The sequence below is a fragment of the Hyla sarda genome, chromosome 10, assembly GCF_029499605.1.
Source record: "Hyla sarda isolate aHylSar1 chromosome 10, aHylSar1.hap1, whole genome shotgun sequence".
Taxonomy (NCBI): domain Eukaryota; kingdom Metazoa; phylum Chordata; class Amphibia; order Anura; family Hylidae; genus Hyla; species Hyla sarda.
The window spans coordinates 111,835,646-111,863,468 of record NC_079198.1 but is presented as its reverse complement, the minus strand read 5'-3'; the positions used below and the strand labels follow the sequence as shown (position 1 = coordinate 111,863,468).

The 27,823-nt window shown below is 42.0% G+C and overlaps 2 protein-coding genes across 9 annotated transcripts in view; one reads left to right on the top strand and one right to left on the bottom strand.

Annotated features, from left to right (window-relative positions):
• KCNJ5 (potassium inwardly rectifying channel subfamily J member 5) overlaps positions 1 to 27,823 on the top strand; it is a 121,728-nt gene that overhangs the window by 29,195 nt on the left and 64,710 nt on the right. For 2 of the 8 annotated variants that reach the window (XM_056544318.1, XM_056544319.1), the window contains exon 3: positions 14,853 to 14,966. The exons of the other annotated variants lie outside the window; for them this stretch is intronic. The gene's annotated coding sequence lies outside the window, so the exon portion shown is untranslated. The remainder of the gene's footprint in view (positions 1 to 14,852; positions 14,967 to 27,823) is intronic. 8 annotated transcript variants of the gene reach the window in all.
• On the bottom strand, positions 1,350 to 27,823 carry KCNJ1 (potassium inwardly rectifying channel subfamily J member 1). Its single transcript, XM_056544321.1, has 2 exons — positions 27,732 to 27,823; positions 1,350 to 2,961 (listed from the first exon to the last, which is right to left on the bottom strand). The coding sequence occupies exon 2, from the start codon at positions 2,949 to 2,951 to the stop codon at positions 1,815 to 1,817; it is 1,137 nt and encodes a 378-aa protein (XP_056400296.1). The 5' UTR covers positions 2,952 to 2,961; positions 27,732 to 27,823; the 3' UTR covers positions 1,350 to 1,814.

Sequence of the window (27,823 nt, the reverse complement as noted above, 5' to 3'; positions counted from 1 at the left end):
GGAAACGTATATAACTCAGCAGATGTTAGAAGCACAGCGTGCGGCAGCTGTTCTTGTATTAGTATTCATCTTTTTTCTAATGTGTCTGTACTTTTCCATCTTCTTGGCATCTATGAATATTGGTCCTGTTGTGTAAAGTGATGTGGGCCACAGCACACTTTGCTGCCCAGACATCACCCATGACATCATCAAGCAAGCGGCTCTTATTCTTCATGACTGCCATAGGTATGTATGACAGGTAGAGACGGCTGGCTAAGAGCTATTATATGATCAGTTTGGTTTCTGTATATGCTTTACATTGCATTTGGGAAAATCCAACATCTAAACATGTTCTGCTATTAAGATAATTCACCCGGAGTTGTCATACTTTAATAATGACAAAAGGAAATGAATAGTCAGTGATGTCAATGAACAGACAGGCTCGCAATCTACAGTGTATACAACTATGATGTGTATATGTGCCAGGCTTGTGTGATTGCTTATGATACTGTGTCTATATTAACAATGATGATAAATTCTATATGTGTGTGTGTGTACAGAATGTTTGCTCCCTAGTGGAGCTGATCTTGCAGCTTCATCTTTATTTTTCGATAACCTTCCTGATGAGTCGCATTTCTAATAACGCTAACACTTCTATCTTTGGATGAGGAAGTATTCTGCTTTATTAATTGCCTTTTACTTTTTATACTGGTATTTATTTATTATTTTGCGTCAACAACGCTGTCAAATCAGTTCCTGTCCCCATTGGGGCTCACAATCTGAATTCCAAATTACTCAACACAAGGAGAGCATACAAACCCCATGTGCAGATGTTGGTGGGATTTGACATTCTTATAACTTATAGCCATTTGTAACCTTTTCCCTGCGATTTGCTCTTACCATGCAGTAGAATAAAATTTCATTCTTGCAATCTTTATAATATGTGTATATTTTTAAGGCAAATATTGCAATTAGAAAGTCATGTGCACCTATGTAAAATGCTATGTATGGAATACCTAAAGTGTTATAATTCTAATTTCCTCCAGTATATAAGTGTAGAAATGTCTAATCAGAATAGGGGAAAAAAATGTTAATGCATGCCTACTCTAGCTTGAAGTTACCTGGAAATGCATAGGACCAGCATATGAATGTATATGATTAGAGATGAGCGAATTTACAGTAAATTCGATTCGTCATGAACTTCTCGGCTCGGCAGTTGATAACTTATCCTGCATAAATTAGTTCAGCTTTCAGGTGCTCCGGTGAGCTGGAAAAGGTGGATACAGTCCTAGGAAAGAGTCTCCTAGTCTGTATCCACCTTTTCCAGCCCACGGGAGCACTTGGAAGCTGAACTAATTTATGCAGGATAAGTCATCAACTGCCAAGCTGAGAAGTTCGTGACTAATCAAATTTACTGTAAATTCGCTCATCTCTATATATGATCTTAAACTGCTCAAAAGTACGGTATATGATATGGACACACTACATATGGGGATGTAGGTACTTTGTGTTCTATTTAAAAAAATAAAAATTCTACTGTACATGTAACCATTTTTACACTGCATATAAATATGTAGCGAAGGGCAGATACTGTATAGTTGATTTTCAATGATGTCTTTTTAGTTACTCAGATTGTCTCTTGTTCACACCATACAGCTATGATTCCATCTATTTAAGTGGCAAACTTTTTTCGTTAGACTTGACCTGCTACATTTTGCTTTCTCACAGAGAAGTTATACAAGTAATCAGTCCTTGTGGACTCTTAAGTTTAATGAAAAAAAAACAAAAACACCACCTCACCGTCCTATCTAAAGAAAAATACAAAAATCGAACTTTTACATTTTAGTTTCATCAGCTTCTACAGTCTCTGGAATCTCGGTAACAGTAAAGGCAGGGTTGTCATAGCCCCTCTTAAGCTTGGCTTTGGTGTCCTTCTCATTATAGAGACAAAATGCACAATGTGGAGTCTCCACCTCAACAGTTTTGTTGAAGTTACTGAAGTCTACGCGATACTTTCCTTCCTTGGTTTTTGACACAATTGGGGCAAATCGAAATCCCCAGAGCACTTCTTCTGGAATATAAGATGTACGCACCTGACAGGTAGCACTTGTCGCCTCCACTGTGCCATCTAAAAAGACCACAAGCTCAAAATCGTGTTGTACTAAAGTCTCTGCCGACATCTCAAAGAAAGGGCTATTTTTGTCAATAACATGGTAAATTGTCATTGGAGACACAAAGAAAAGATTCTCATTTCCAGCATCCACTATGAACTCAATATTGACTTGATCCAGAATGATGGTCTCCCCTTCTGGCGTGAGGGTTGTTTTCAGCAGTTTTCCATAAATATGACTCCCTATAAGAAGGCTTTTCCTTAGATTTGCCACTCGAATTAGTACACACAGTTTTCCTCCTCTCTTACTTACGACTGCGTTCTTGCTGAATGTTATAGTCTTGGCTCTCTGTTTGGGTCTTGAGATTTTAGCTAGGATAGCTCCACACATGAAAGAGTTAATAATGACCCCCAAAATTGACTGGGCAACTAGCAGAAATATAGCAGTACCACACTGCTCAGTCACACAGCGGAATCCATAGCCAATGGTCACTTGGGTTTCCAAAGAGAAGAGAAATGAAGAAGTTAGTCCGTTAATATTTTCAACGCATGGAGTATGATTTACTGGTGGGTCAAACTCTGGAAGGTCTTTATGTAAGTAAGCAACTGCATACCACAGCAAGCCAAACAGGAACCAGCTCCCCAAAAAGGCAGAAATAAAGACTATCATCTTGTACCTCCATTTCAAGTCCAGAATCGTGGTCCATATGTCAGCCAGGAAAGCCACCCTAGATTTTTCTTCCACATTCCCAAACTCAATGTTGCATCTTCCATCTTTAGATACCAGTCGAGCCCGACGACGCTTGCTTTCTTTGACGTGAATGTGCAGTTTCTTTCTTAGGTAAGAGAACATTTTTGGCATAGAAAATTACCTGCAATAAAAGGGACAATATCAGCCTGATAAACTGTCACTGAAAGACAGCATGCAGCGTGTGATGGATCAGCTATTACTTAATGCAATATATAAGCCTCTGGGATACATGCCAGAGGAAAAAGAGGTGTTGGGAATTGCTGCTCTTCCTGTTTATCCAGAAAACATTTGAATAAACATCAGCAATCTTTCCCTATTGGGATGGTATCTTACCTTACTGAATCTCCATTGTATCTTAAAGGTATAAAGTCTTCCGTAGCACAACAATTTTGTTTTCCTGTAGTTTAGCAATTGCCTTGTATAGTTTGCAGTTCTGGACTCAGTGATGCAGTCAGTTCTAAGATCATTTCTAAAGTTATATTTTTACTTCTCCATGTGGACTAGGCACTGGGGAGGGCCTAAAAACCTTCTTTTGGATAAACATTTTATTATACATCTGATTGCAGTGACAGATTCATCGTTATTTCAGAAAGTGTGGGGTGTATTGTTGTAATGGAGTCTTTGTTTACATAACATGTATTATTTAGCTGAAAAGTCATTCTGTCTGGGGTCTAAGTTACTATCCAGATAAAAGTTCTGTAAAGGCCAAAAGATCACAAGAAGTCTAGCTTTACTAAAAACACTCCTTCAGGTTCATCAATGAAAGCTTCTCTAATGGCAGATAATTTACTGCTGTGACTGCTTCATCCTTACTTTGTTAGTCCTAATTAGGGGATGCAGATGATCCCTGTTGACCCTACAGAGATTACTTGGCAGAAACCTAAAATGACCTTTGCTATATTTAGATCCACTAATTAGGTCACATGATGCATATTCCCAATTACTATTTACATGAAATGCACAGGCATGACATTACCACCAGTACATCCGGTTACCTTCTTTTGGTGAAGTATCCTGGTAAACATGCTCCTAGAACTGCAATACTATGAGCTACACTCTTCCCTAAGACCAGCAGATAATGACCCTGTGATGTCAGAGGGTCATGTTTAATCAGATTTTGCCATCTTCTAATTTCTTTAAATGCTAATTTCCATCAGAAAATATAGTAAGGCTGCGGTCCCATGTAGCACTTACAGTGTATTGCGCTTAGCAAAATGTGCTCCGCAGTGAGGAATACGCTGCATATTCTGCCCTGTGTATTAAGTGAGGTTTGGGGGCAGGGCCACTCGCCATCAAGCCTGTGATGCGCGGCCCCGTCCTAAACCTCACTGAACACACAGGGTTGCTGCCGGCTAGCCCTGTATGTATGCTCATTGCAGGGTATGCAGCAGATTTCCCGTGAGACCATAGCCTAAATATGAAAATAGCTTATTGGAGATAAAATGCCAATGAACCCAATTATCAGGCTCCTTTTCTTCTCACCTACATTTCTAAAATCCTCATTCACTCTGAAAACAAATGCTGAAATAGAACTCGAAATTGGTTATATCAGGTTATAGCTGCCTATAGAAATCTATGGACACTGGAGGAGGTGAGAGCTTCAGAGTTAGACAGAAAAGCTGCTGAAAGTTCTACTAATTATTATTATTTTTTTTTCAATCCTCCAGTGCTGGACTCGAAGCTTATGCTGCTTCGCTCTTTATTGTTTTCCTTCCTGCTTCTCTGGGTGTGCCACTGAGAGATAGGGGAGCAGGATTCTCTCCCTTTTGGTGTGTGTGTGTGTGTATAATATATGGAGACACCATATCGACTAGTTTTGCAGCTAGAAGTACTGCAGTTATAATGCCATGAACAACAAGCTGGCAAGGACACCATCATGATAGACAGTTACAGTTGTTTTGCGTGTAAGATTAGCTTTTTTAGAACCCACCTTAAAGGAGATATTCAGTGATGAAAAACTTATCCCCTATCCTAAGGATAGGGGATAAGTTTCAGATCATGGGGGGGTCCGACCGCTGGGGCCCCCACGATCTCCTGTACAGGGCCCCGACAGGCCACGGGAAGGGGGTGTTTTGACCACCGCACGAAGCGGCGGCTGACATGCCCCCTCAATACAACTCTATGGCAGAGCCGGAGCGCTGCCTTCGGCAATCTCCGGCTCTGCCATAGAGTTGTATTGAGGGGTCGTGTCGGCAGCTGCTTCGTGCGGTGGTCAACACACGTTATCTGGCCAGCGGGCCGGGGCCCCGTACTGGAGATCACGGGGGGGCCCCAGCGGTCGGACCCCCCGCAATCTGAAACTTATACCCTATCCTTAGGATAGGGGATAAGTTTTTCACCACTGGACTACCCCTTTAAGGTTTCATATTGGGCATGCTGTAGGTAATAGAGCTGAGAAAGTTGTCACCCCTAGTGAGCATGCATACAACTGTAACAGTCAGTCAGCATGGTCTTCCATTAGATTCATAAACCAAATGGGATCAGGGGTGTATATGAATTAATTCAAATTTCTACTAAATCTTTCCCAGAAAATTCTATATATCATTTATGCTCCTTCACATCCTTCTGCCTGCAGGTAGAGCAGCATGACGTGATAGGTTTGCTTTTTGGTCCATTTATAAATCTAGTTATGATTCCCCTTTTTCCAACCACAACATTAATTGTCCAGTGTAATAACTCAAATTAATAGACATTTTAATCTGACAATACATAAAAATGTTATTAGTTTTGAGCACCATCATCAGATTATAATAATTGTAATGATGCAAATATGAGTCCAATATTTATAACCCTATGGAAAAATGTGACCTGCAAATACAGCTTTATTTGTTGTGTATTTTTGCCCTCCTTCCCCGGATTCCTAAATAATTAAGGTGTGCCTTTTGTTACCACAGAAATAATGCCACTCCTGTCCATGGTTTTGTCTAGTATTACAGCTCAGCCAACAAAGCAAATTCCAGACATAACCCATGGACAGATTTAGTGCTTTTTTTTTTTTTCTGAAATTGGACAGCCCTTTTAAAAATCTCTGTGCCATGTACAGAAGTCTTGATACTTTAATCAAACTGTAGTTTATAATCTATTGCGGGGACAAGATCAGATTTACTAAAAAGCCTAATGAGCAACCATGTATTACTGTTCTCAGACTATGAACAGAATTTCCTATACATTCAGTGGTACTTTGCTAAATCACTAAATCAGTCAAGACGAAACAAGCGTTCCCAAATGCTTGTGAAACATTTACCTTCCTTGTTATTCACTTAGCTCAAGCACATTCCATTGATCTTTTGTGCCATCAACCTTTCCCCCTATATAATTGCCAAGATTGATGGCATGATTTTAAGAGATTCTATTGTAGAATATCGCAAGTTTTCCTGTTGTTCCATTTTTGCCCCTTCTTTAAATTTGATCCTTTTACAGACTGAGTTTTTAGCACACCTTTTCTGCCCGCCACCTGTTCTCTTGTTTCTATTCCTTCACATAGTATTAGGTTGTTTGCAAAACATAGAGCCCAGGTTGGATGGTAGATGGACGAGGGAGGTGCCACACTGGGGAGAGGTTTGTGGATCAGAATAATGAGTAAATTGTATTCTAAAATGAATAGACACATGGTGGAGGCACAGGTGTAGTGACTTGACGGAAAGATGCAACGGACTGCTCCATTCAGGATAAACTGGAGAACATAGAGTTTGGATAGAAGACCATTTGTATAGAGGTTCTTGTTTGAATTTTTTCTTTTTACACCTTTTTTTTAAATATTTTTATTTTTATGTCTTCTAGTCTTCTAAAAAAAAAAACTGTGGACACTAAACTGTTTAAAGTAATCAAAACAAGAATGATTAGTTTAACAATATCACTAAGTTCACATATGTTATTCACCAAAGTATATATTAACCTACTGCTAGAACAGTATGGTGATATATAACCTCATAACGGAGCCCTGCACATTTGAGTGCATACCGTAGTTTTGTCTAATACCCTTGATTAATCTAAGGAGCAGCTGATAAACTGTTAATGTGGTGTATCTTGCAGTACAATACTGTCAGCATATTCAATCTCTGCTTCCAACCCTAACTATTAGCTCAGCTATTTATAATTAATACAAAAATACAGCAAATACTTTATGGAGTTGGAGTTTTTATCATATATATATATATAATATATATAATTAATTTTTTATTTTTTTGGCAGTATTAATGCCACTGGGAAATTTGTGTCTAACTTATGGCAGATAAGTGTTTTTGTATTTGCTATATTAACTTCCAATTGGCTTGGGTGTTTTTCAACACTCCGAAATTTAATTGTCTACGTTTTGGAGTCCTGCAGATTTACTGTATACACTATGTACAGCCTGTTAAAAAAAATAGGCATTGCTTAGTTATGCTGCAATGTATGCATAACATTCTACTGGTATGCAAATATATACAGTGAACATATGACTTGGAACTAGTGCAAACTTGGCAGTAGATGACAAACAGAAGTTTTTAAAAGATTCATTCTCAGATGGATTTCAGCTTGTTTGTGGTTCAATGGGTGGGGTGGCTGATGGGAGGGAGAAAAGTGGAATTATGGGATTTGTAGTAAAAGAGAGAACTCCAACAGGAAATACCCAGTTCACAAAAAGTAAACCACAGCTTTATGGTAATCTCCCAATATAGCCATTTAACCCAAAGACAAGAACAGATCCTTCCTAAGTATGTCCAATACTGTCTGGCAGGTAAGTGCTAAAATCACCTTATAGTGGATAACCCCTTTAACATAGTTTTTTAAGCGAGGTATACTGCTTATGCTCACCATAGACTCTTAGATATGTAGATTTGGCAAGACCTAGTGCATTGTATTTCAAAAGAGAAAAGGGGGGAAAGTATAAAAATGTAATATGTTGGATCCTTGCTTTTCCTGACAGAACATGTTAGCAGGGTTCCTTTAGCCACCATGATTTAGTGGATCCTATCAAAACCAGTACAGACAGATTTAAATCATCACATGCCCATGGACTGGGGAGCTGCAGCACTTTACATTTTCTGCATGTTCCTTGTTCTGTTCTCTTAACCTGTTGGGGATGAAGGGCGTACAGGTACGCCCTTGCGTCCTGGTACTTAAGGACCAAGGGCGTACCTGTACACCCTTGGCGTTTCCGGTCATCGCTGTGCACTGGGAAGTGATTGGAACCGGAAGACTGCTGATATCAATCAGCAGCCATCCCGCCACATCACCCAGGGGTGTCCTGAAATGCCGATCACATTTTTCCAGGCCAATTGGGTCACTTAAATTTTTATGACATTTTGGAACTTTTCAACAAGAAATTATGCAAGTATCGACAAAAATTTAACACTGTTTTAAAGTAGAATATGTCACGAAAAAACATTCTCTGATTCAAATTCATAAGTATAAAAGCATCCCAGAGTAATTAAAGGGGTTCTCCACCATAAGGTGATTTTAGTACGTACCTGGCAGGGCTGCCATCTGAAATTTCGGGGCCCCTCACAGAACCCCCGTTGCCTGCCCCCAATATTATTTTATTTTCTAATGATATATTTCTAATTAGATTAGAGCAGAGTGCGGTGTTATATAACACTGTGCTATTAAAGGAGTTGTCTGGTAAAAAATAACTTATCCCTTATCCAAGGATAGGGGATAAGTTATAGATAGCGGGGGGCCCAATGCTCGGACCCCCTGTTATCTCCTGCACGGCTGGAAGGGGGGCACGCCGTACCCCGCACAGAGCGCGGGCCGACACGCCCCTCCATGTACCCCATAGAGATACATGGAGGGGGTGTGCCGGCCGCGGCTTCCTGCGGGGTACAGACGTCAGCTTCCAGCAAACTGCCTGGGCCCTGCAAAGGGGGTTCCAGCAGTTGCACCCCCCTTCGATCGATAACTTATCCCTTATCCTTGGATAGGGGATACAGGGGTGTGGAAACTTAAAAAAAAAAACTACTTGTCCAAGGGACTAAAGCGGAACACAATCTACTTGTCCCTCAAGAAAATCCACTTGTCCTGGTAGATGAAATAATTTCAACCAAAATAGTCTGATTCACCCTACTAGACTACCAGGGATGGATATAAGATTCCTTTAGACACTGCTGTCAACTTAGACAGCGGTGATCTAATGGTTTAATAGCGGCCATGGTGATTGCAGCATGCCCGGCTATTAGCGGCGGGAGAGCTGTAGCTAGCTCCTATTACACCTGAGGCAAGCCCCCCCCCCCCCCCCCCGCCCCCCATCTGACCCCTATAACACCAATTTTTCCATATACAGGGATGAGGGTAATCTTGTGTGACATGATCTGTAGTTTTTATCAGAACCATTTGTTATCAGAACTTTTATTAAGAAAGGGGCTTATTCACATATATACGCACTTTTTAAAATATTTTAATCACTATTTTTCAGTCATCATAGGGACTTATATATGCAGTCTTTTGATTGGAAACCACTGAACGCCGCTGTGTTACTGTAGTTTTGGTTTGTATCCGCTCCAGAGCCATAGGCTGTGTCAAGGAATACTGGGAATTGCAGTTAGTAACTACAATACCCAGCATGCCCTGATGCAGTCTATGGCTCTGCAGCTGACCTGAAACAAAACTACAACTCCCAGCATGTTGCACTTTATAGTTCTACAGTTTAGGTTATGATGCAACATGCTGGTACTTGTAATTTTGGTTTGGGCGTGTTTGCGTGCATCCGTGGGGCTCTTGGTCGGCGGGTGAGTATGAAGGGGGTGGGATTCTGGGGATGCAATTTAGTGCGGGTGGCCAGAAGCCACTAAAAATAAATAAATAAAAATTTGCACAATTGGCGGCAGCACTTGTCAGTCCGCCCCTGTACAAAACATACATGCATACACATATCATACATACACATATACATACACCGGGCCACTGCCCCCTATATTATACATTACATACATCATACATAGACACATCATACATACACCCGCCGCTGCCCCCCATCATACATTACATACACACATCACACACAGACATCACACACACATCACACATACACTCTCACCATACATCTGCACACATCATACATTACATACACACATCATACACACAAACCATACATATACACCATACATATGCACACATCATACATACACCCGCCGCTGCCCCCATCATACATTACAGACATCATACACACATCAAATATACACAGACATCATACACACATCATATATAAACAGACATCATACATACACCCGCCGCTGATACACCCCCCCTAATCATACATTACATACATATACAACCACCCTTCCCGCCGCCTGCATGCTCTGCCTCCTCACCTGAGCTTCACCCCCCCCCCCCCCCCGCTCTCCATTACACAAGAAGCAGGGGGAGAGCGAGGACGAACACAGCTCGGTACACAGCTCCTCCCCGCACACAGCTCCATCCCCCTCCCCCTGCTCTGTCTCCACAGGACCTGATCTTCCACTGAGAGGCTGCAAGTTTGCACGGGGAAAACACAGCAGTGGGGAGAGAGGATGCACTGCACGGGGCTGGGGAGGATTTCTGTGTGTGAAGGAGGACACTGCACTACACGGGCTGGGTTTCTCTGAGCAGCGGCCCCCGGCTACTGAAATCAGCTGGGGGCCGCCGCCCCCTCCATACACCCGGAGTGCCGGTGGGATGTGCAGACTTGCATCGGCTCCTGCGCCTCACACCGGCTTTAAAGAAAAATAAGGGGGAAGTCGGTCTGTCCCTGCTAGCCCGATACAGGGCTAAATCTATGAACACTTCACCTGCCCAAAACTACTTGTCCCTGGCGTCAGGCGATAGGATTTCCACATCCCTGGGATAAGTTATTTTTCAAGAGACTACTCCTTTAACAGAGGAGCCTATCCAAACTATATGGAAGCAACTATTAACAGAGGGGCCTACCCAAACTATATAGGGGGCTCCATATAGTTTGGGTAGGCCCCTCTGTTAATAGTTGCCCACATTGGTGTAGCTAGAAACCACAGGGCCCAGATGCAAAAAATTACCTCGGGGCTCCCTACCCATCTCCCATTACCTCGGGGCTCCCCGCCAAACCTCTCCTCATCACTACTATAACCCTTCCCCCCCCCCCCCAGCACCTCTCCTCATCGCTACTATAACCAGGGGGGGGGTTACCCGCCCTGCACCTCTTCTTATCACCCCCATAACCTCCACGACACCTCTCATCACCCCCCAGCACCTCTTATGACCCCCATAACACCCCTCCCCTGCACCTCTCATCACCCTTGTAGTCCCCCTAACCACCATATGCCCCCCTCCACACCCCCGGGCCCCCCGCGCCAGTTAACTTACCCTCCTTGGGATCGGATGCAACGGCGTGAGGCTGCTGCTCCTCCGGGCCTCATAGAGGTGTATGGGTTGTACCCCCCCTGATGGTGGCCCTGCCTGGCAGACAGTAATGGACATGCTTAGGAAGGATCTGCGCCTGTCTTGGGCCTAAATGGCTATGTTGTGAGATTACCATAACACTGTGGCGAGCTTTTTGTGAACTGGTATTTCCTGTTTGTTTTTTCTTCTTTTGCTACAAATCCCATAATTCCATTTTCCTTCCTCGCACACATCAGCCACCCCACCCATTGAAACATAAATGAGCTGGATCCATTCAAAAGACCTGTGGTTTTCAATCAGGGTGCCTACAGCTGTTGAATTAGTTACAGATTGATCTCTCCCCCACCAAGTTTATTTTGTGCATCATCCGTTGTTTATGATCGTTGGACGGATGCGTTCCTCTGTCTGTGCCGGTCTGGTGAGTCCAATTATCCAGCACCCAAACTGAGATGCTGGATGATTGTGAACTGTCCCATTTAACCCCTTAAGGACCGGGGTTTTTTCCGTTTTTGCATTTTCGCTTTTTGCTTCTTGCCTTTTAAAAAATCGTAACTCTTTCAATTTTGCACCTAAAAATCCATATGATGGCTTATTTTTTGCGCCACCAATTCTACTTTGTAATGACGTCAGTCATTTTGCCCAAAAATCAACGGTGAAACGGTAAAAAAAATAATTGTGCGACAAAACGCTGCCGGTTAACTCCGTGGGCTGTTCGGGATAGCCGCGGCGAAATAGCGGCATCCCGAACAACTTACAGGACAGCGGGAGGGCCCTGCCTCCTCGCTGTCCGATCGCCGAATGACTGCTCAGTGCCTGAGATCCAGGCATGAGCAGTCATACGGCAGAATCATTGATCACTGGTTTCTTATGAGAAATCAGTGGTCAATGATGATCAGTGCATTGTGCAGTGTTATAGGTCCCTATGGGATAACAATGATCAGAGTGTGCAGTGTTATAGGTCCCTATGGGAGCTATAACACTGCAAAAAAAAAAAAAGTGAAATGAATATCATTTAACCCCTCCCCTATTAAAAGTTTGAATCACCCCCCTTTTCCCATAAAAAAAAAAGTGTAAATAAAAATAAACATATATGGTATCACCGCGTGCGGAAATGTCCGAATTATAAAAATATATCATTAATTAAACCGCTCGGTCAATGGCGTGCGCGCAAAAAAATTCCAAAGTCCAAAATAGTGCATTTTTGGTCACTTTTTATATCATTTAAAAATGAATAAAAAGCAATCAATAAGTCCCATCAATGCAAAAATGGTACCGTTAAAAACTTCTGATCACGGCGCAAAAAAAGAGCCCTCATACCGCCCCATACACGGAAAAATAAAAAAGTTATAGGGGTCAGAAGATGACAATTTTAAACGTATTAATTTTCCTGCATGTATTTATGATTTTTTCCAGAAGTCCGACAAAATCAAACCTATATAAGTAGGGTATCATTTTAATCGTATGGACCTACAGAATAAATATCAGGTGTCATTTTTACCGAAAAATTTACTACGTAGAAACGGAAGCCCCCAAAAGTTACAAAACAGCGGGGGTTTTTTTCAATTTTGTCGCACAATGATTTTTTTTCCCGTTTCACCGTAGATTTTTGGGCAAAATGACTGACGTCATTACAAAGTAGAATTGGTGGCGCAAAAAATAAGCCATCATATGGATTTTTAGGTGCAAAATTGAAAGAGTTATGATTTTTTAAAGGCAAGGAGCAAAAAACGAAAATGCAAAAAACGGAAAACCCCCCGGTCCTTAAGGGGTAAAGGGGTCAAATGAATGGGATCAGTTCTTGCTTTATTTTCCCTCCGGTGCATTTTTTGCAGTGCTAGAGGGAGAAAAAATAAAACGCACATATGTAAAGGAGGCCTTAACAAAAAAATAAATATGTGTATATGTTTCCCAGAATACCCTTTTCAAGTTTCTGGTGGGACCAGCTGACAATCTAATGGTGGTCTCCTGACTGCTGTATGTTAAAGTCCTTGGCACTTCTCTTACACAGTTTTTTTTCCATTTAGTTGGTGTTTATACAGGGCTGGGGCACTTCCATTGGGTCTTGGTTGCTTTTTCTGATGCGTTTTCTTGAGCCGCAATAGGATTGGATGCAAAAGAGAGAAATATTGGTCCTTACTTTTTCTTCCCTTTTCTGGCTTTGCCTCAAAATACTGCTACAAAAACTAAAACTATGTGTATGATTTCAGCCCTAAATACATTAATTCTAATAAACTTGCATTACAATATTGTACATGACACATTAGTTATTACAGGTCAGAATATGCCAGTACTAAATACACTCATTTTAACACATCATAGTGACTGGCAATTGCTCAATTAATATTTTCTTTTGATACATTTTACATTTTATCTCAGAAAGTAGCAATAAAACCTTTTATTGGTTTGACTTCTCTTAAATCTTAGAAAGTAATGAGTTAGTTATGTCGTTAAAGAGAAATAAAATGTTTATCAGGCTAGTGGACATGGTTGTTAGTTTTATTTTAAAACCCTTAATCTTTAAAGGGGTACTCCGGCGCTTATTCAAAGGATAGGGGATAAGATGCCTGATCGCGGGGGTCCCGCCGCAGGGGACCCCCGTGATCTTGCACGGCGCACCCCATTAAAATCAGTCCCAGTCCATAGGCTTGCATTGAGGGGGCGGAGCCGTGACGTCACAACGCTCCGTCCCTGTGATTGACAGTAATCTGACCCGGAGCGAACACGCTCCGGGGACTGATTTTAATGGGGTGCGACATGCAAGATCACGGGGGTCCCCAGCGGCGGGACCCCCGCGATCAGGCATCTTATCCCCTATCCTTTGGATAAGGGATAAGATGTCTAAGCGCCGGAGTACCCCTTTAAAGGTTCCTCCAGCCTAAACCAACAAAACACAGTAATTCTGTCCAATGCCATTTTACAGGAAGAATTTAGACTATCCTATTGCTTTACTAAATATGTAATTGACTAGATACATACATTTCAAGTTTGGAGAAATGTTTAAAATGTTATAATATAATATAAAAGCAAATCCCTCATGAAATGTTTCACTTTGAGGCACATACACTGGGCTATGTACTTGCTCAGTTATATGAAGCCATAACTTTGCACAGGTTAAAGTTTTAGGGCCATACTGTACCTCTGTATTACCCAATTTAATATAGGACACAAAAGTAGTGGCATGTTCAACTGGATACCCTACTACAGAGATATATAGCAATTTCAGGGGGAAGAATGTTTCTTAGTCCAACTGTGTCCTGAGACATCATGCAGCATCTAGAGCTTTGTATTATAGAATTATAGGGACTCCATGTGCTGCTATGTCCTGAGCCAGCATATCGCAACACATGCGGTATCTAGAGCTCAGTACTCTAAAAGTACAAAGACTCTGTGCTGCTATGTAGACTTTATGCTCAGCTCTGTTGTGTTCATGAGGCCTTACAAAGGCACAGGTTACAGTATGTCTCACTGGTTGGCATTATAACAGCATTATAGGCAATTAGCAAGACCCCCCCCAATAAAGGAGTAGTTCTGCAGTTGGTGACCACTTCTCAGTTCCTATGCTTCCTGGACGATGTTTTGGTCACTTTTGAATTCTGGCTGTGCTTTCACTCTAGAGGAGAGCGCAGCTTACAGCACTATATTCTCGGGGGATTCATTCCTTCCTTTCTCCATTTTGCACAGACCATCCTCCACCAGCAGGATACAGGACCAGTGCGGGCTGCACTCCTCTGACTTACCATTCCTTGTGGGAATCAAGCGATTCATGGTGTTGTGCTCATAGTCTAACACCACAAGGTGAGCAAACCTTTATGTCTATTCGCATTGCTATTCTCCCAAGAGAATAACTGTGCTTAGATGCACATTGGTCTATTCTGTTTTTTCTTTTCACAATTGCTTCACTCTAGTGGTAGCATGAGATGGAGTCTACAACCCACACAAGTGGCTCAGGTAGTGCAGCTCATCCAGGATGGCGCATTAGTGCGAGCTGTGGCAAGAAGGTTTGCTGTGTCTGTCAGTGTAGTGTCCAGAGCATCAAGGCCCTACCAGGAGACAGGCCAGTACATCAGGAGATGTGGAGGAGGCCATAGGAGGGCAACAACCCAGCAGCAGAACCGCTACCTCCACCTTTGTGCAAGGAGGAGCACTGCTAGAGCCCTGCAAAATGACCTCCAGCAAGCCACAGATGTGTCCACTCAAACGGTCAGAAACAGACTCCATGAGAGTGGTATGAGGGCCCGACGTCCACATGTGGTGGTTGTGCTTTAAGCCCAACACTGTGCAGGACGTTTGGCATTTGCCAGAGAACAAATATGCCACTGGCACCCTGTGCTCTTCACAGATGAAAGCAGGTTCACACTGAGCACATGTGACAGACGTGACAGAGTCTGGAGATGCTGTGGAGAACGTTCTGCTGCCCGCAACATCCTTCAGCATGACTGGTTTGGCGGTGGGTCAGTAATGTTGTGGGGGTGGCATTTCTTTGGGGGGGACGCACAGCCCTCCATGTGCTTGCCAGAGGTAGCCTGACTGCCATTAGGTACCGAGATGAGACACTGAGACACCTTGTGAGACCATATGCTGTTGTAGTTGGCCCTGGGTTCCTCCTAATGCAAGACCATGCTAAACCTCATGGCTTTAGTGTGTCAGCAGTTCCTGCAAGAGGAAGGCATTGATGCTATGGACTGGCCTGCCCGTCCCCAGACCTGAATCCGATTGAGCACATCTGGGACATCATGTCTCGCTCCATCCACCAACACCACATTGCACCACAGACTGTCCAGGAGTTGGCGGATGCTTTAGTCCAGGTCTGGAAGGACAACCCCCAGGAGACCATCCTCATCAGGAGCATGCCCAGGCGTTGTAGGGAGGTCATACAGGCACGTGGAGGCCACACACACTACTAAGCCTCATTATGACTTGTTTTAAGGACATTACATCAAAGTTGGAACAGCCTGTAGTGTCGTTTTCCACTTTGATTTTGCGTGTGACTCCATATCCAGACCTCCATGGGTTGATGCATTTGATTTCCATTGATAATTCTTGTGTGATTTTGTTGTCAGCACATTCAACTATGTAAAGACGAAAGTATTTCATACAATTAGTTCATTCATTTAGATTTAGGATGTTTTCCCTTTTATTTTTTTGAGCAGTGTATATGGTTGGCCTCAAACAGGGCTTGGCTATAATATTCTGCATCTGTGTGACAACATAGCTAATGATTCCTAGAAGTTACCAGAAGATGCTTACTTGGAGCCAGTCACAGTAGTTAAAAATGATGATTCCTGTGGAATAATCCTAAAGGGCAGTAGAGTGATGGTTAAAGAGAACCTGTTCACTTTCATCCTGCCTGAACCAGGAATCAACAGGTCAGTCCCCGCTAGCTTCTGCCTTCCTTGCCAACCTTGATTTAATAGATCTTTCCATATAGCCAAACGGAGGAAGCTGAAACTATTTTGATGGAATTAAACCACTTGATATCACTACATCATGGTGTGCTGCGGTAATGTTGCCTAATTTACCCAAATAGAGATCTGCCAATCAAGGCCCAATGATTTAGGCAACATAAAAATAGTTAAGTTCGACCATAGACATTAGATAAATCGTCCACACCTGCTGATTTGTGGCAGGAGCAGTAAACCATCTGATGTGCACCTAGAAACTGCTGGCTCTTCTTGACAGAACAGAGTTGCATTTCAACAGGCCCCATCCTTAGAGAAGCCAACAGCTGTCTATGGCCAGTGTTACAGTATGCTTTGTAACTAGCCAGATGTGATCTGAAGCTGGCCATTGACTCTTTTTGGGAGATACAGCCAGGTTGTGTGTTCTAGACTCGTACTCTAAAGGATAGCAATGATAAACCAGCATGGTTTAAGGTACCCGTACATGTTACAGGCACCTCAAAAACATCTTACAAAATATAAAATAAAAATACAAATTACAACCTATTTTTCACAAAATCTATAGCGATTATATAATGCTCTTTTGTCTTGAGGGGGGGGGGGGACTCAATACACATGCCTGACGAGAGACAGAGGGACAGGATGGAATATGTATACTCATGCAAAAATAATCAAGGAATATTTGCTGTCACTGTGATTCCGCTGTATGACAGAATTTAAACGGCGGACCTTTCTACTGCTGAAATTCATCCAATGAAAGAATTATCTGTGTCATTCTTTTGGCAGAATACTGTGTGGTCCTAGTACCATCTGATTCAGTAGGATTCCATAATTTGAACTTAGCCTCACCAATTCTCTTATTCATCTCATTTTGACTACTTTTATGCCTTTACTAAGTACCCTTCTCTTCTCTAGACTCCATTCTTCTGTCCGTCCTAAATGGAGCAGCCAGACTCGCCTTTCTCTCCATTTGCTGCACTGATTCCTCACCCCACAAAGCTGTCCGCAGGGCTGAGCCTCCCTGCATCTTCTCCTTTGTCTCTGGCTATCACCCTACTCCGGCTCTAGTTTCTGCTTAGTCTAAAACTAAAATTCTCCATAATCGTGCTGCATCAGTTCTCTGCAATTTGGTACCGATAACAGTCAGACTCATTTCGAACACCTACTCTTTTTTAAAGAGGACATATAGCTTTATCTAAAAATGCTATAAATTACAGTAGATGACATTTATAAGACTTTTCTCAAATGCATATATGTAAAAAAGAAAATCTGATTTCCAAAAGTAGTGCAGGAAAAGTGACAATCTGGTGAGATTCTTATTCTCTGGGAGATACCTACTTTGAAGGGCGGGGGAGCTGGTTTTGTAAGGTATTGGCTAAACTAAAATATAGCTAACTGCTTGTGAATGTATAACCTGCCTGTGTCTCTCACACAGTGTCTGTAGCAAGCACATCACAGTAAGGGGAGCTGAGGAGAAAGATAAGACTGAAGAGTGATTTTTGCCTCTGTTATGGCTACTTCTAGCCTTTTCTCCTTCATACTTCTATAAAATAATACCCACAATTCAAACTGCAAAAAAAAAAAACAAATTGTGCTCTATATCAAAATGAAAGAGTAGAAATGAGCACAAGCCCCGATGTGATGTAAAAATATAGAAATCCTCTTTATTAATGCATTTAATTAAAAATGCAGAATTAGAATAAAAAAACAGTAGCACTACACCCATGAGAAAATGTGTGAATGTAGTGGTAGCTGAACGTCATTTTGGCATGATTATACAGCAATGCATCATGCAATCTACACCAGACTAAATAGGTAAAAGTAAAATGCAGTGGCAAAGCAGAAATAAATACACAATAGTAAGACCAACACAAGTACATTGTTCAAAAGAATAAATCATTAAATACATGTTACCCTCCACATGAACACTTATAGGGTTCCTTAGACATGTCCTGAAACACATTGCTTTATGCAGGCTTATAACTTGCCCTACATGCTTTTCCATTCAGCCCCCCTATCGTCCCTAAACCACCACCACCTTTCATTCTGTTGTCTCACATGGTACTTTTCATCTGAACACACAGATATTGGCTGGTAACTGGCTAATTCACCATTTGTGGGCTACCCTATTTATATTTGATGGCTGGACCATTCTAATAAATCTTATTCAAATAAAGCTCTTTCTGTCTTTATCAACCCCCTTCTAGATTGTAAGCTCTTGGGAACAATATGTCTGTAATTATGTAATGTCTCATTGTCTAGATATCCCCAGAATTGTAAATGGCGGCAGAATATATTGGTATATAAATAAATTTATAATTATGATGATAATACACTACTTCAACAAAATGATCACTGATGAAAATCCAATTGTTGACATACTACCGTATTTTTTACATTCTTGTCTAAAGATTTTTCTGTAAAAAAGTGTTCCCAGGAAGATGGCTTGTCCTCTGCACCGCATCATTGAACATCTATGGACACTTTGAAGGACTATAATGGCCAATTTGGAGTGGAATGTGTAAACATTTTTGCTTCTTATAGCTCATCATCATAAGACTGTACCTGGTGGAGAATTGTCTACTTTTGGCAGTGAGGTTTAAAAAAAATGCAAACGCTGGATACTGGCCGTTTGACGTATCATCATCTTGTTGGTTCATTAAAACATTTAAGAACCCCCCCATACTAGATGTGTTGATCTAAATTATGCCAGATAGGAGCCTTACTTATAGCTAAGGAGGACTTTCTAGGGAGACTTTCAGGGTCCCTGTGGAGGACTCTCTTTACTTATATACAGTCATGGCCGTAAATGTTGGCACCCCTGAAATTTTTCTAGAAAAGGAAGCATTTCTCACAGAAAAGGATTGCAGTAACACATGTTTTGCTATACACATGTTCCTTTTGTGTGTATTGTAACTAAACCAAAAAAAAGGAGGAAAAAAGCAAATTGGACGTAATGTCACACCAAACTCCAAAAATGGGCTGGATAAAATTGTGGAAAAATAACATTGTTTCAAGCATGTCATGATCCTTTTAAACTCACCTGGGGCAAGTAACAGGCGTGGGCAATATAAAAATCACACCTGAAAGCAGATAAAAAGGAAAGAAGTTCACTTAGTCTTTGCATTGTGTGTCTGTGTGTGCCACACTAAGCATGGACAAAAGAGAGAGGAGAAGAGAACCAAAATTGTTGAAAAATATAAAAAATCTCAAATTTACAAGTCCATATCCAGAGATCTAGATTTGCCTTTGTCCACAGTGTGCAACATTATCAAGAAGTTTGCAACCCATGGCACTGTAGCTAATCTCCCTGGGCTTGGACGGAAGAGAAAAATTGATGAAAGGTGTCAAAGCAGGATAGTCCGAATGGTGTATAAGCAGCCCCAAACAAGTTCCAAAGATATTCTAGCTGTCCTGCAGGCTCAGGGAGCATCAGTGTCGGCGCAAACTATCCGTCGACATTTAAATGAAATGGAGGACCCCACTGCTGACACAGAGACATAAAAAAGCAAGACTACATTTTGCTAAAATGAACTTGAGTAAGCCAAAATCCAAGATGAAGCTTTTTGGTAAAGACATTTTTGGCTTTTTTGCACATCATTCTACTGTTTACAGAAAACGGAATGAGGCCTACAAAAAAAAAAAACACTGTACCTACAGTGAAATATGGTGGAAGTTCTATGTTTTGGGGTTGTTTTGCTGCCTCCTGGCACTGGGTGCCTTGAATGTGTGCAAGGCATCATGAAATCTGAGGATTACCAACAGATTTTGGGTCGCACTGTACAGCCCAGTGTCAGAAAGCTGGGTTTGCTTCCAAGATCTTGGGTCTTCCAGCAGGACAAAGCATTGGAGAGTTCTGAAGTGGCAGCAATGAGTCCAGATCTAAATCCCATTGAACACCTGTGGAGAGATCTTAAAATTGCTGTTGGGGAAAAGGCGCCCTTCCAATAAGAGACCTGGAGCAGTTTGCATAGGAAGAGTGGTCTAACATTAAAGGGGTACTCCGGTGCTTAGACATCTTATCCCCTATCCAAAGGATAGGGGATAAGATGCCTGATCGCGGGAGTCCCGCCGCTCGGGACCCACGGGATCATGCACGCGGCACCGCGTCACACGCCCCCCGCCCTGTAGTCGCCGGTAATCAGTCCCGGAGCGAACATGCTCCAGGGACGGATTACAAACGGGGTGACGCGTGCATGATCCCGGGGGTCCCCAGCGGCAGGACTCCCGCGATCAGGCATCTTATCCCCTATCCTTTTGGATATGGGATAAGATGTCTAAACACCGTAGTACCCCTTTAAGGCTGAGAGGTGTAAGAAGCTTATTGATGGTTATAGGAAGCGACTGATTTCACTTATTTTTTCCAAAGGCTGTGCAACCAAATATTAAGTTAAGGGTGCCAATAATAATTTTGTCCAGCCCATTTTTGGCGTTTGGTGTGACATTATGTCCAATTTGCTTTTTTCCCTTCCTTTTTTGGTTTAGTTCCAATACACACAAAGGGAATAAACGTGTATAGCAAAACATGTGTTACTGCTATTCTTTTCTGTGAGAAATACTTCATTTTCTTGAAAAATTTCAGGGGTGCCAACATTTACGGCCATGACTGTAAGGGTTCTCTTTACATTTAGCAAGAGATGATTCTATAGACTAAAAAAAATTAGTGTGTAACATCTGTCCTGGTTATTACTTTGTTCCTGTGTCTGTATTTAAATGCTTGTTATATCTTATTACTAAGAAAAACCAATATTGTGCCTAAAATGAAACCTGCAAACCTGATACATGCTGTCACCTTCTTTCAAGACACCATAGTTATCAATACAATGATAAATGTCCATCACTACAGTCAACTATAATGTAATGTACTGTTACCATCACTATCATACGCCGTCCTTTAGTCATCAGTGTATAATACACTTGGTCATTTTAGTTCTTGCATTGCTAACTAACTTCACCATTAAATAAACATAGTAGGACAGGTCATGCATGGGGAATGTCTTCCAGCCACATGCCTTGATCGATGATTCTTCACGTCCTCACAAAATGCTTGAGCTGAAGATTTTATCTACAGCCTTATTCACATATTGCAGATTTGTTTAGTATTTTGTATTGCCATTTTAACCACTTAAGGACGCAGGGTGTATGAGTACGCCCCGTTCCCGAGTCTTAAGGACTCAAGAACTCAGGGCATACCTGTACGCCCTGTGTATTTCCGGTCCCCGCCGCTCGCCGGGCAGGGACCGGGATGTCTGCTGAAATCATTCAGTTCCTGAGGCGATTTGCGGCGATTCCAGGATGATCAGGTCTCTTATGACCCAATAGCCCAGAAAATAGGGATGATCTGAGCTGTTGGAGACTGCTCCGATTATCCTGAAGGATAGGAGTGAGTTGGCAGGGGGGCCACCACCTCCTATCCCCTCCTATCTGTTAGGACTGACCGACCAATGACAGTTGGGGGCAGGGGGGTTAAAGTTGAAACCCCCGCTCTGCCCACCCATGGATGTCAGGGCAGAGCGGGGGGAAGATGGCAGCGGGTGCCTGAGCACTTCAGGACTGCGAGGGATCAGCGATTGCTAAACTGGCACCAGGCAGCGGCGGGATTGGCAGCAGTAAGGAGGCGGAGGCAGCAGTGAAGTGGTAAGTGATCTTCACTGCTGCCTTCTAGGAGTTGCCAAACTACAGGGTGGGCCATTTATATGGATACACCTTAATAAGATGGGAATGGTTGGTGATATTAACTTCCTGTTTGTGGCACATTAGTATATGTGAGGGGGGAAACTTTTCAAGATGGGTGGTGACCATGGTGGCCATTTTGAAGTCGGCCATTTTAAAACCAACTTTAGTTTTTTCAATAGGAAGAGGGTCATGTGACACATCAACCTTATTGGAAATTTCACAAGAAAAACAATGATGTGGTTTTAACGTAACTTTATTCTTTCAGGAGTTATTTACAAGTTTCTGACCACTTATAAAATATGTTGAATGTGCCTCCCATTGTGTTGGATTGTCAATGCAACCCTCTTCCACTGCAGGAGAAATGCTAGCACAGGCTTCCAGTATCCGTAGTTTCAGCTGCTGCAGAATGGGCAAAACAAAAATTGGAAAAGGCCCTCCGTTTATGCAGAAGATTTTGTTCAGCGATGAGGCAAACTTTTATGTGAATGGTGAAGTTAACAAACAAAACCACCGCTCTTGGTCTGACACTAACCCACATTGGATAGATCCCTCCAAGACTGTTGGAACACAAAAATTGATGGTCTGGTGTGGTATATGGGGTACAAAGATAGTGGGGCCATTCTTCATCAATGGAAACCTCAAGGCCACTGGATATGCGAAATTGCTACATGATGATGTGTTTCCCTCTTTATGCACTGAAGCTGGCACGTTCCCTGAGTTTTTCCAGCAAGATGGTGCACCAACACATTATGGGCGTCAGGTCCGAACATTCCTAGATGAACAGTTTCCTGGAAAGTGGATTGGTCTTCTTGTGCCAGTTGAATGGCCCCCAAGGTCTCCTGATCTGATTTTTTTTCTTTGGGGTCATCCGAAGGCAATTGTTTATGCTGTGAAGATACGAGATGTGCAGCACCTGAAACTACGGATACTGGAAGCCTGTGCTAGCATTTCTCCTGCGCTGTTGCTATCAGTGTGTGAAGATCCTATCCAACACAATGGGCAGAACATTGAACACATTTTATAAGTGGTCAGAAACTTGTAAATAACTCATGAAAGAATAAAGTTACATTAAAACCAAGCACATCATTGTTTTTTTTGTGAAACTCCCAATAAGCTTGATGTGTCACATGACCCTCTTCCTATTGAAAAAACAAAAGTTGGATTCAAAATGGCCGACTTCAAAATGGCCAACCATGGTCACCACCCATCTTGAAAAGTTTCCCCCCTCACATACTATTGTGCCACAAACAGGAAGTTAATATCACCAACCATTCCCATTTTATTAAGGTGTATCCATATAAATGGCCCACCCTGTAAAACTCCCAGCATGCCCAAACAGCCAAAGGCTGTCTGGGAATGCTGGGAGTTGTAGTTTTGCAACATTTGGAGGACAACAGTTTGGAGACCACTATACAGTGGTGCCCAAGCTTTAGCCCTCCAGATGTTGCAGTTCTGTAACATCTGGCCCTTCAGATGTTGCAGAACTAAAACTCCCAACATGCCTGGACAGTCTCAGCATGCTGGGAGTTGTAGTTTTGCAACATCTGGGAGAGCAGTTTGGAAACCACTATACAGTGGTGCCCAAGCTGTAGCGCTCCAGATGTTGCAAAACTACAACTCCAAGCATGCCCAGGCATGATGGGAGTTGTAGTTCTGTAACATCTGGCCCTTCAGATGTTGCCGAACTACAACTCTCAGCATGCCTGGGCAGTCTGAGTATGCTTGGAGTTGTAGTTTTGCAACATCTGGAGGGCTACAGTTTGGACACCACTGCACAGTGGTCTCCAAACTGTTTTCCTCCAGTTGTTGCATAACTACAACTTCCAACATGCCCTTCGGCAGTCTGGGCATGCTGGGAGCTGTAGTTTTGCAACAACTTGAGGCACACTGGTTTGGAAACATTGTTTCCAACTCGGTTTTTCCCAACCCATGTGCCTCCAGCTGTTGCAAAACTAGAACTCCCAGCATGCAGTGATAGACCATGCATGCTGGGAGTTGTAGTTTTGCAACAGCTGAAGGAACACAGGTTGGGAAACAGTGAGTTAAGTAACAAACTCTGTGTTTTGCAACCAGTGTGCCTCCAGCTGTTGCATAACTACAACCCCCAGCATTCCCTGACAGCAAAAGGGCATGCTGGGAGTTGTAGTCTTGCAACAGCTGGAAGTTTGCCCCCCCCCCATTGTACAGGGTACATTCACACGGGCAGGGGTTTATAGCTAGTTTCTCGCTGCAAATTTGAGATGCAGCTAATTTTCTGTTGCAGCTCAAACTCCCAACGGGAAACTCTCTGTGAACCCGCCCATATGAATGTACCCTAAAACACTACACTACACCTACGCAATATAAAAAGTAAAACACTACATATACACACACCCCTACACATTTACCCCCCCCCCCCTCCCCCCCAATAAAAATGAGAAACGTCTGGTACGGCATGGTTTCTAAAATGGAGCCTCCACATGTTGCAAAACAACAACTCCAAGTGTTGCCGGACAGCCATTGACTGTCCAGGCATGCTTGGAGTTTTGCAACAGCTGGAGGCACCCTGTTTGGGAAACACTGCCAACCCCAGGTCTATCCCTAATTTAGGCCTCAAATGCGCATGGCGCTCTCTCACTTCGGAGCCCTTTCGCACTTCAAGGCAACAGTTTAGGGCCACATATGGGGTATTTCCATACTTGGGAGAAATTGCCTAACACATTTTTAGTGGCTTTTTCTCCTTTTACCCCTTTATGGAAAGGTAAAGTAGGGGTCTACTCCAGCATGTTATTGTAAAAAAATTAATTTTTTTTCTCTCACATTCTGGTGTTGCCCCATACTTTTCATTTTCACAAGAAGTAAAAGGAAAAAAAGACTCCCAAAATTTGAGTACGGAAATACCCCATTTGTAGACGTAAAATGCTCTGCTAGCGCACAGCAAGGCTCAGGAGTGAGAGCACCATGTACATTTAAGGTGATGTGCACAGGGGTGGCTGACTGTTACTGACATAAACACAAAAAAAAAACACATGTGCCCCCATTTTGGAAACTACACCCCTCAAGGAACATAAAAAGGGGTACACTGAACAGCCTTAACACCCAACAGGTGTTTGAAGATGTGGATGTGAAAATGAATTTTTATAAAAAAAATGTCAAAAAACTGGTGTTATCCCAAATTTTTCATTTTCAGCGGTAATAGGGAAACAAAATTTAACTACATTTCTTCTGAGTATGGAAAAACCGCATGTGTGGATATAAAGTTCTCTGCGGGCAAACTACAATGCTTAGAAGAGAAGGAGCGCCATTGGGCTTTTGGATAGAGAAAGTGTATGGAATTGAAGGCCATTTGTGTTTACAAAGCCGCCATGGTGCCAGAACAGTGGACCCCCCACCCACCCACCATTTTGGAAACTACACCCATCACGGAATGTAATAAGGGGTGCAGTGAGCATTTACACTTCACAGATGTCTGACAGATTTTTGTTTAACAGTGGTCCATGAAAATGAAAAAATTTTTTTTTATTTGCACAGCCCACTGTTCCAAAGATCTGTCAAACTGGGTGTTAATGCTCACTGCACCCCTTTATTATATTCTGTAAGGGTTGTAGTTTCCAAAATGGGGTCACGTGGGGGGTCCACTGTTCTGGTACCGCAGGGGGCTTTGTAGACGCACATGGCCCCTGACTTCCATTCCAAACAAATTCTCTCTCCAAAAGCCCAATGGTACTCCTTCTCTTCTGCGCATTGTAGTTCGCCTGCAGAGCACTTTGCATCAACATATAGGGTATTGCCATACTAAGAAGAAATGGGGTTAAACATTTTGGGAGGCTTTTTCTCCTATTACCCCTTGTAAAAATAAAAAATTGGGGTAACACCAGCATTTTAGTGAAAACAAATCCAATTTTTCATTTTCACTTCCAACTTTAGCGGAAATTTGTCAAACACCTGTGGGGTGTTAAGGCTCACTCTACCCCTTGTTACGTTCCTTAAGAGGTTTAGTTTCCAAAATAGTATGCTAGGTGGGTTTTTATTTTTGCTGTTCTGGCACCATAGGGGCTTCCTAAATGCGACATGCTTCCCAAAAACCTCTTCAGCAAAATTTGCTTTCCAAAAGCCAAATGTGACTCCTCTTCTGAGCATTGTAGTGCGCCTGCAGTACACTTGACGTCCACACATGGGGTATTTCCATTCTCGGAAGAGATAGGGTTACAAATTTGGGGGGGGGGGACATTTTCTCCTATTACCCCTTGTAAAAATGTAAAGTTCATGGAAAATCCAGCATTTTAGTGAAAAAAATTTTTCTACACATCCCACTTTAACGAAAAGTCAAAAGTTAAGGCTCACTGTACACCTTGTTACGTTCCTTGAGGGGTGTAGTTTCCAAAATAGTATGCCATTTTTTTTTTTTTTTTTTTTTTGTTCTGGCACCATAGAGGCTTCCTAAATGTGACATTCCCCCAAAAAATCATTTTAGAAAAAACTCATTCTTCATAATTCAATTGTTGTTCCTTCCTTTCTGAGCCCTCTAGTGCACCCGCAGAACACTGAACATCCACATATGAGGTATTTCCTTGCTCGAGAGAAATTGGGTTACTTTTAGGGTGATTTCTCTCCTTTTACCCCTTGTAAAAAAATCAAAAACTGGGTCTACAAGAACATGCGAGTGTAAAAAAATTAAGATTTAGAATTTTCTCCTTCACATTGCGGTTATTCCTGTGAAACACCTAAAGGGTTAACACACTTTCTAAATGTCATTTTGTATACTTTGAGGGGTGCAGTTTTTATAATCGGATCATTTATGGGGCATTTCTAATATGAAGGTCCTTCAAATCCACTTCAAAACTAAACTGGTCCCTGAAATTTCCGATTTAAAATTTTTTGTGAAGAATTTGAAAATTGCTGCTGAAGTTTGAATCTCTCTGATGTCTTCCAAAAGTAAAAATGTCAACTTTTATGATGCAAACATAATGTAGACATATTGTATATGTGACTCATTATATAATTTATTTGGCATGTCCATTTTCCTTATAAGCAGAGAGTTTCAAAGTTGAAAAAATGCAAAATAAAAAAAAAAATGTAACAAACTTTGGAGTTTTTTAACAAGAAATTATGCAAATATCGACAAATTAACCACTAACCTAAAGTAGAATGTCACGAAAAAACAGTCTTTAAATCAGAATGAAAAGTAAAAGCATCCCAGAATTATTAATGCTTAACGTGACAGTGGTCAGATGTGCAAAATGCTTGGGTTCTCAAGGTGAAAATGGTCTTTAAGGGGTTAAAGCCAAAATCTGGAGTAAGTGGAAAGAAGAAAATAAGGTTCCAAAATATTGTGATTCTCATCTTGCATATCAATTACCAATTATAAACATATTACTTGTAAACCTTCTGATTTAATAAAATAAAAAAAATAATAAGCCATGGGCACAGGTTTTTGAAAATACTTATGTAACTAAAACTTTCTTTGTCATCTATTACAATGATAATGGATGCTGCCTATACTCACCTGGATATTCGGTGTCTACAGAGCTGATGTTAATTGTTTTTTGTTTTTTTTTCCTGGTATGAACTATTTTTCTCTCCTAGGGCTGTCCTTTA

What these genes read in the sequence shown, in the direction of transcription:
- KCNJ1 (XM_056544321.1), bottom strand. Translation starts at nt 2,951, where the DNA reads ATGCCAAAAATGTTCTCTTACCTAAGAAAGAAACTGCACATTCACGTC.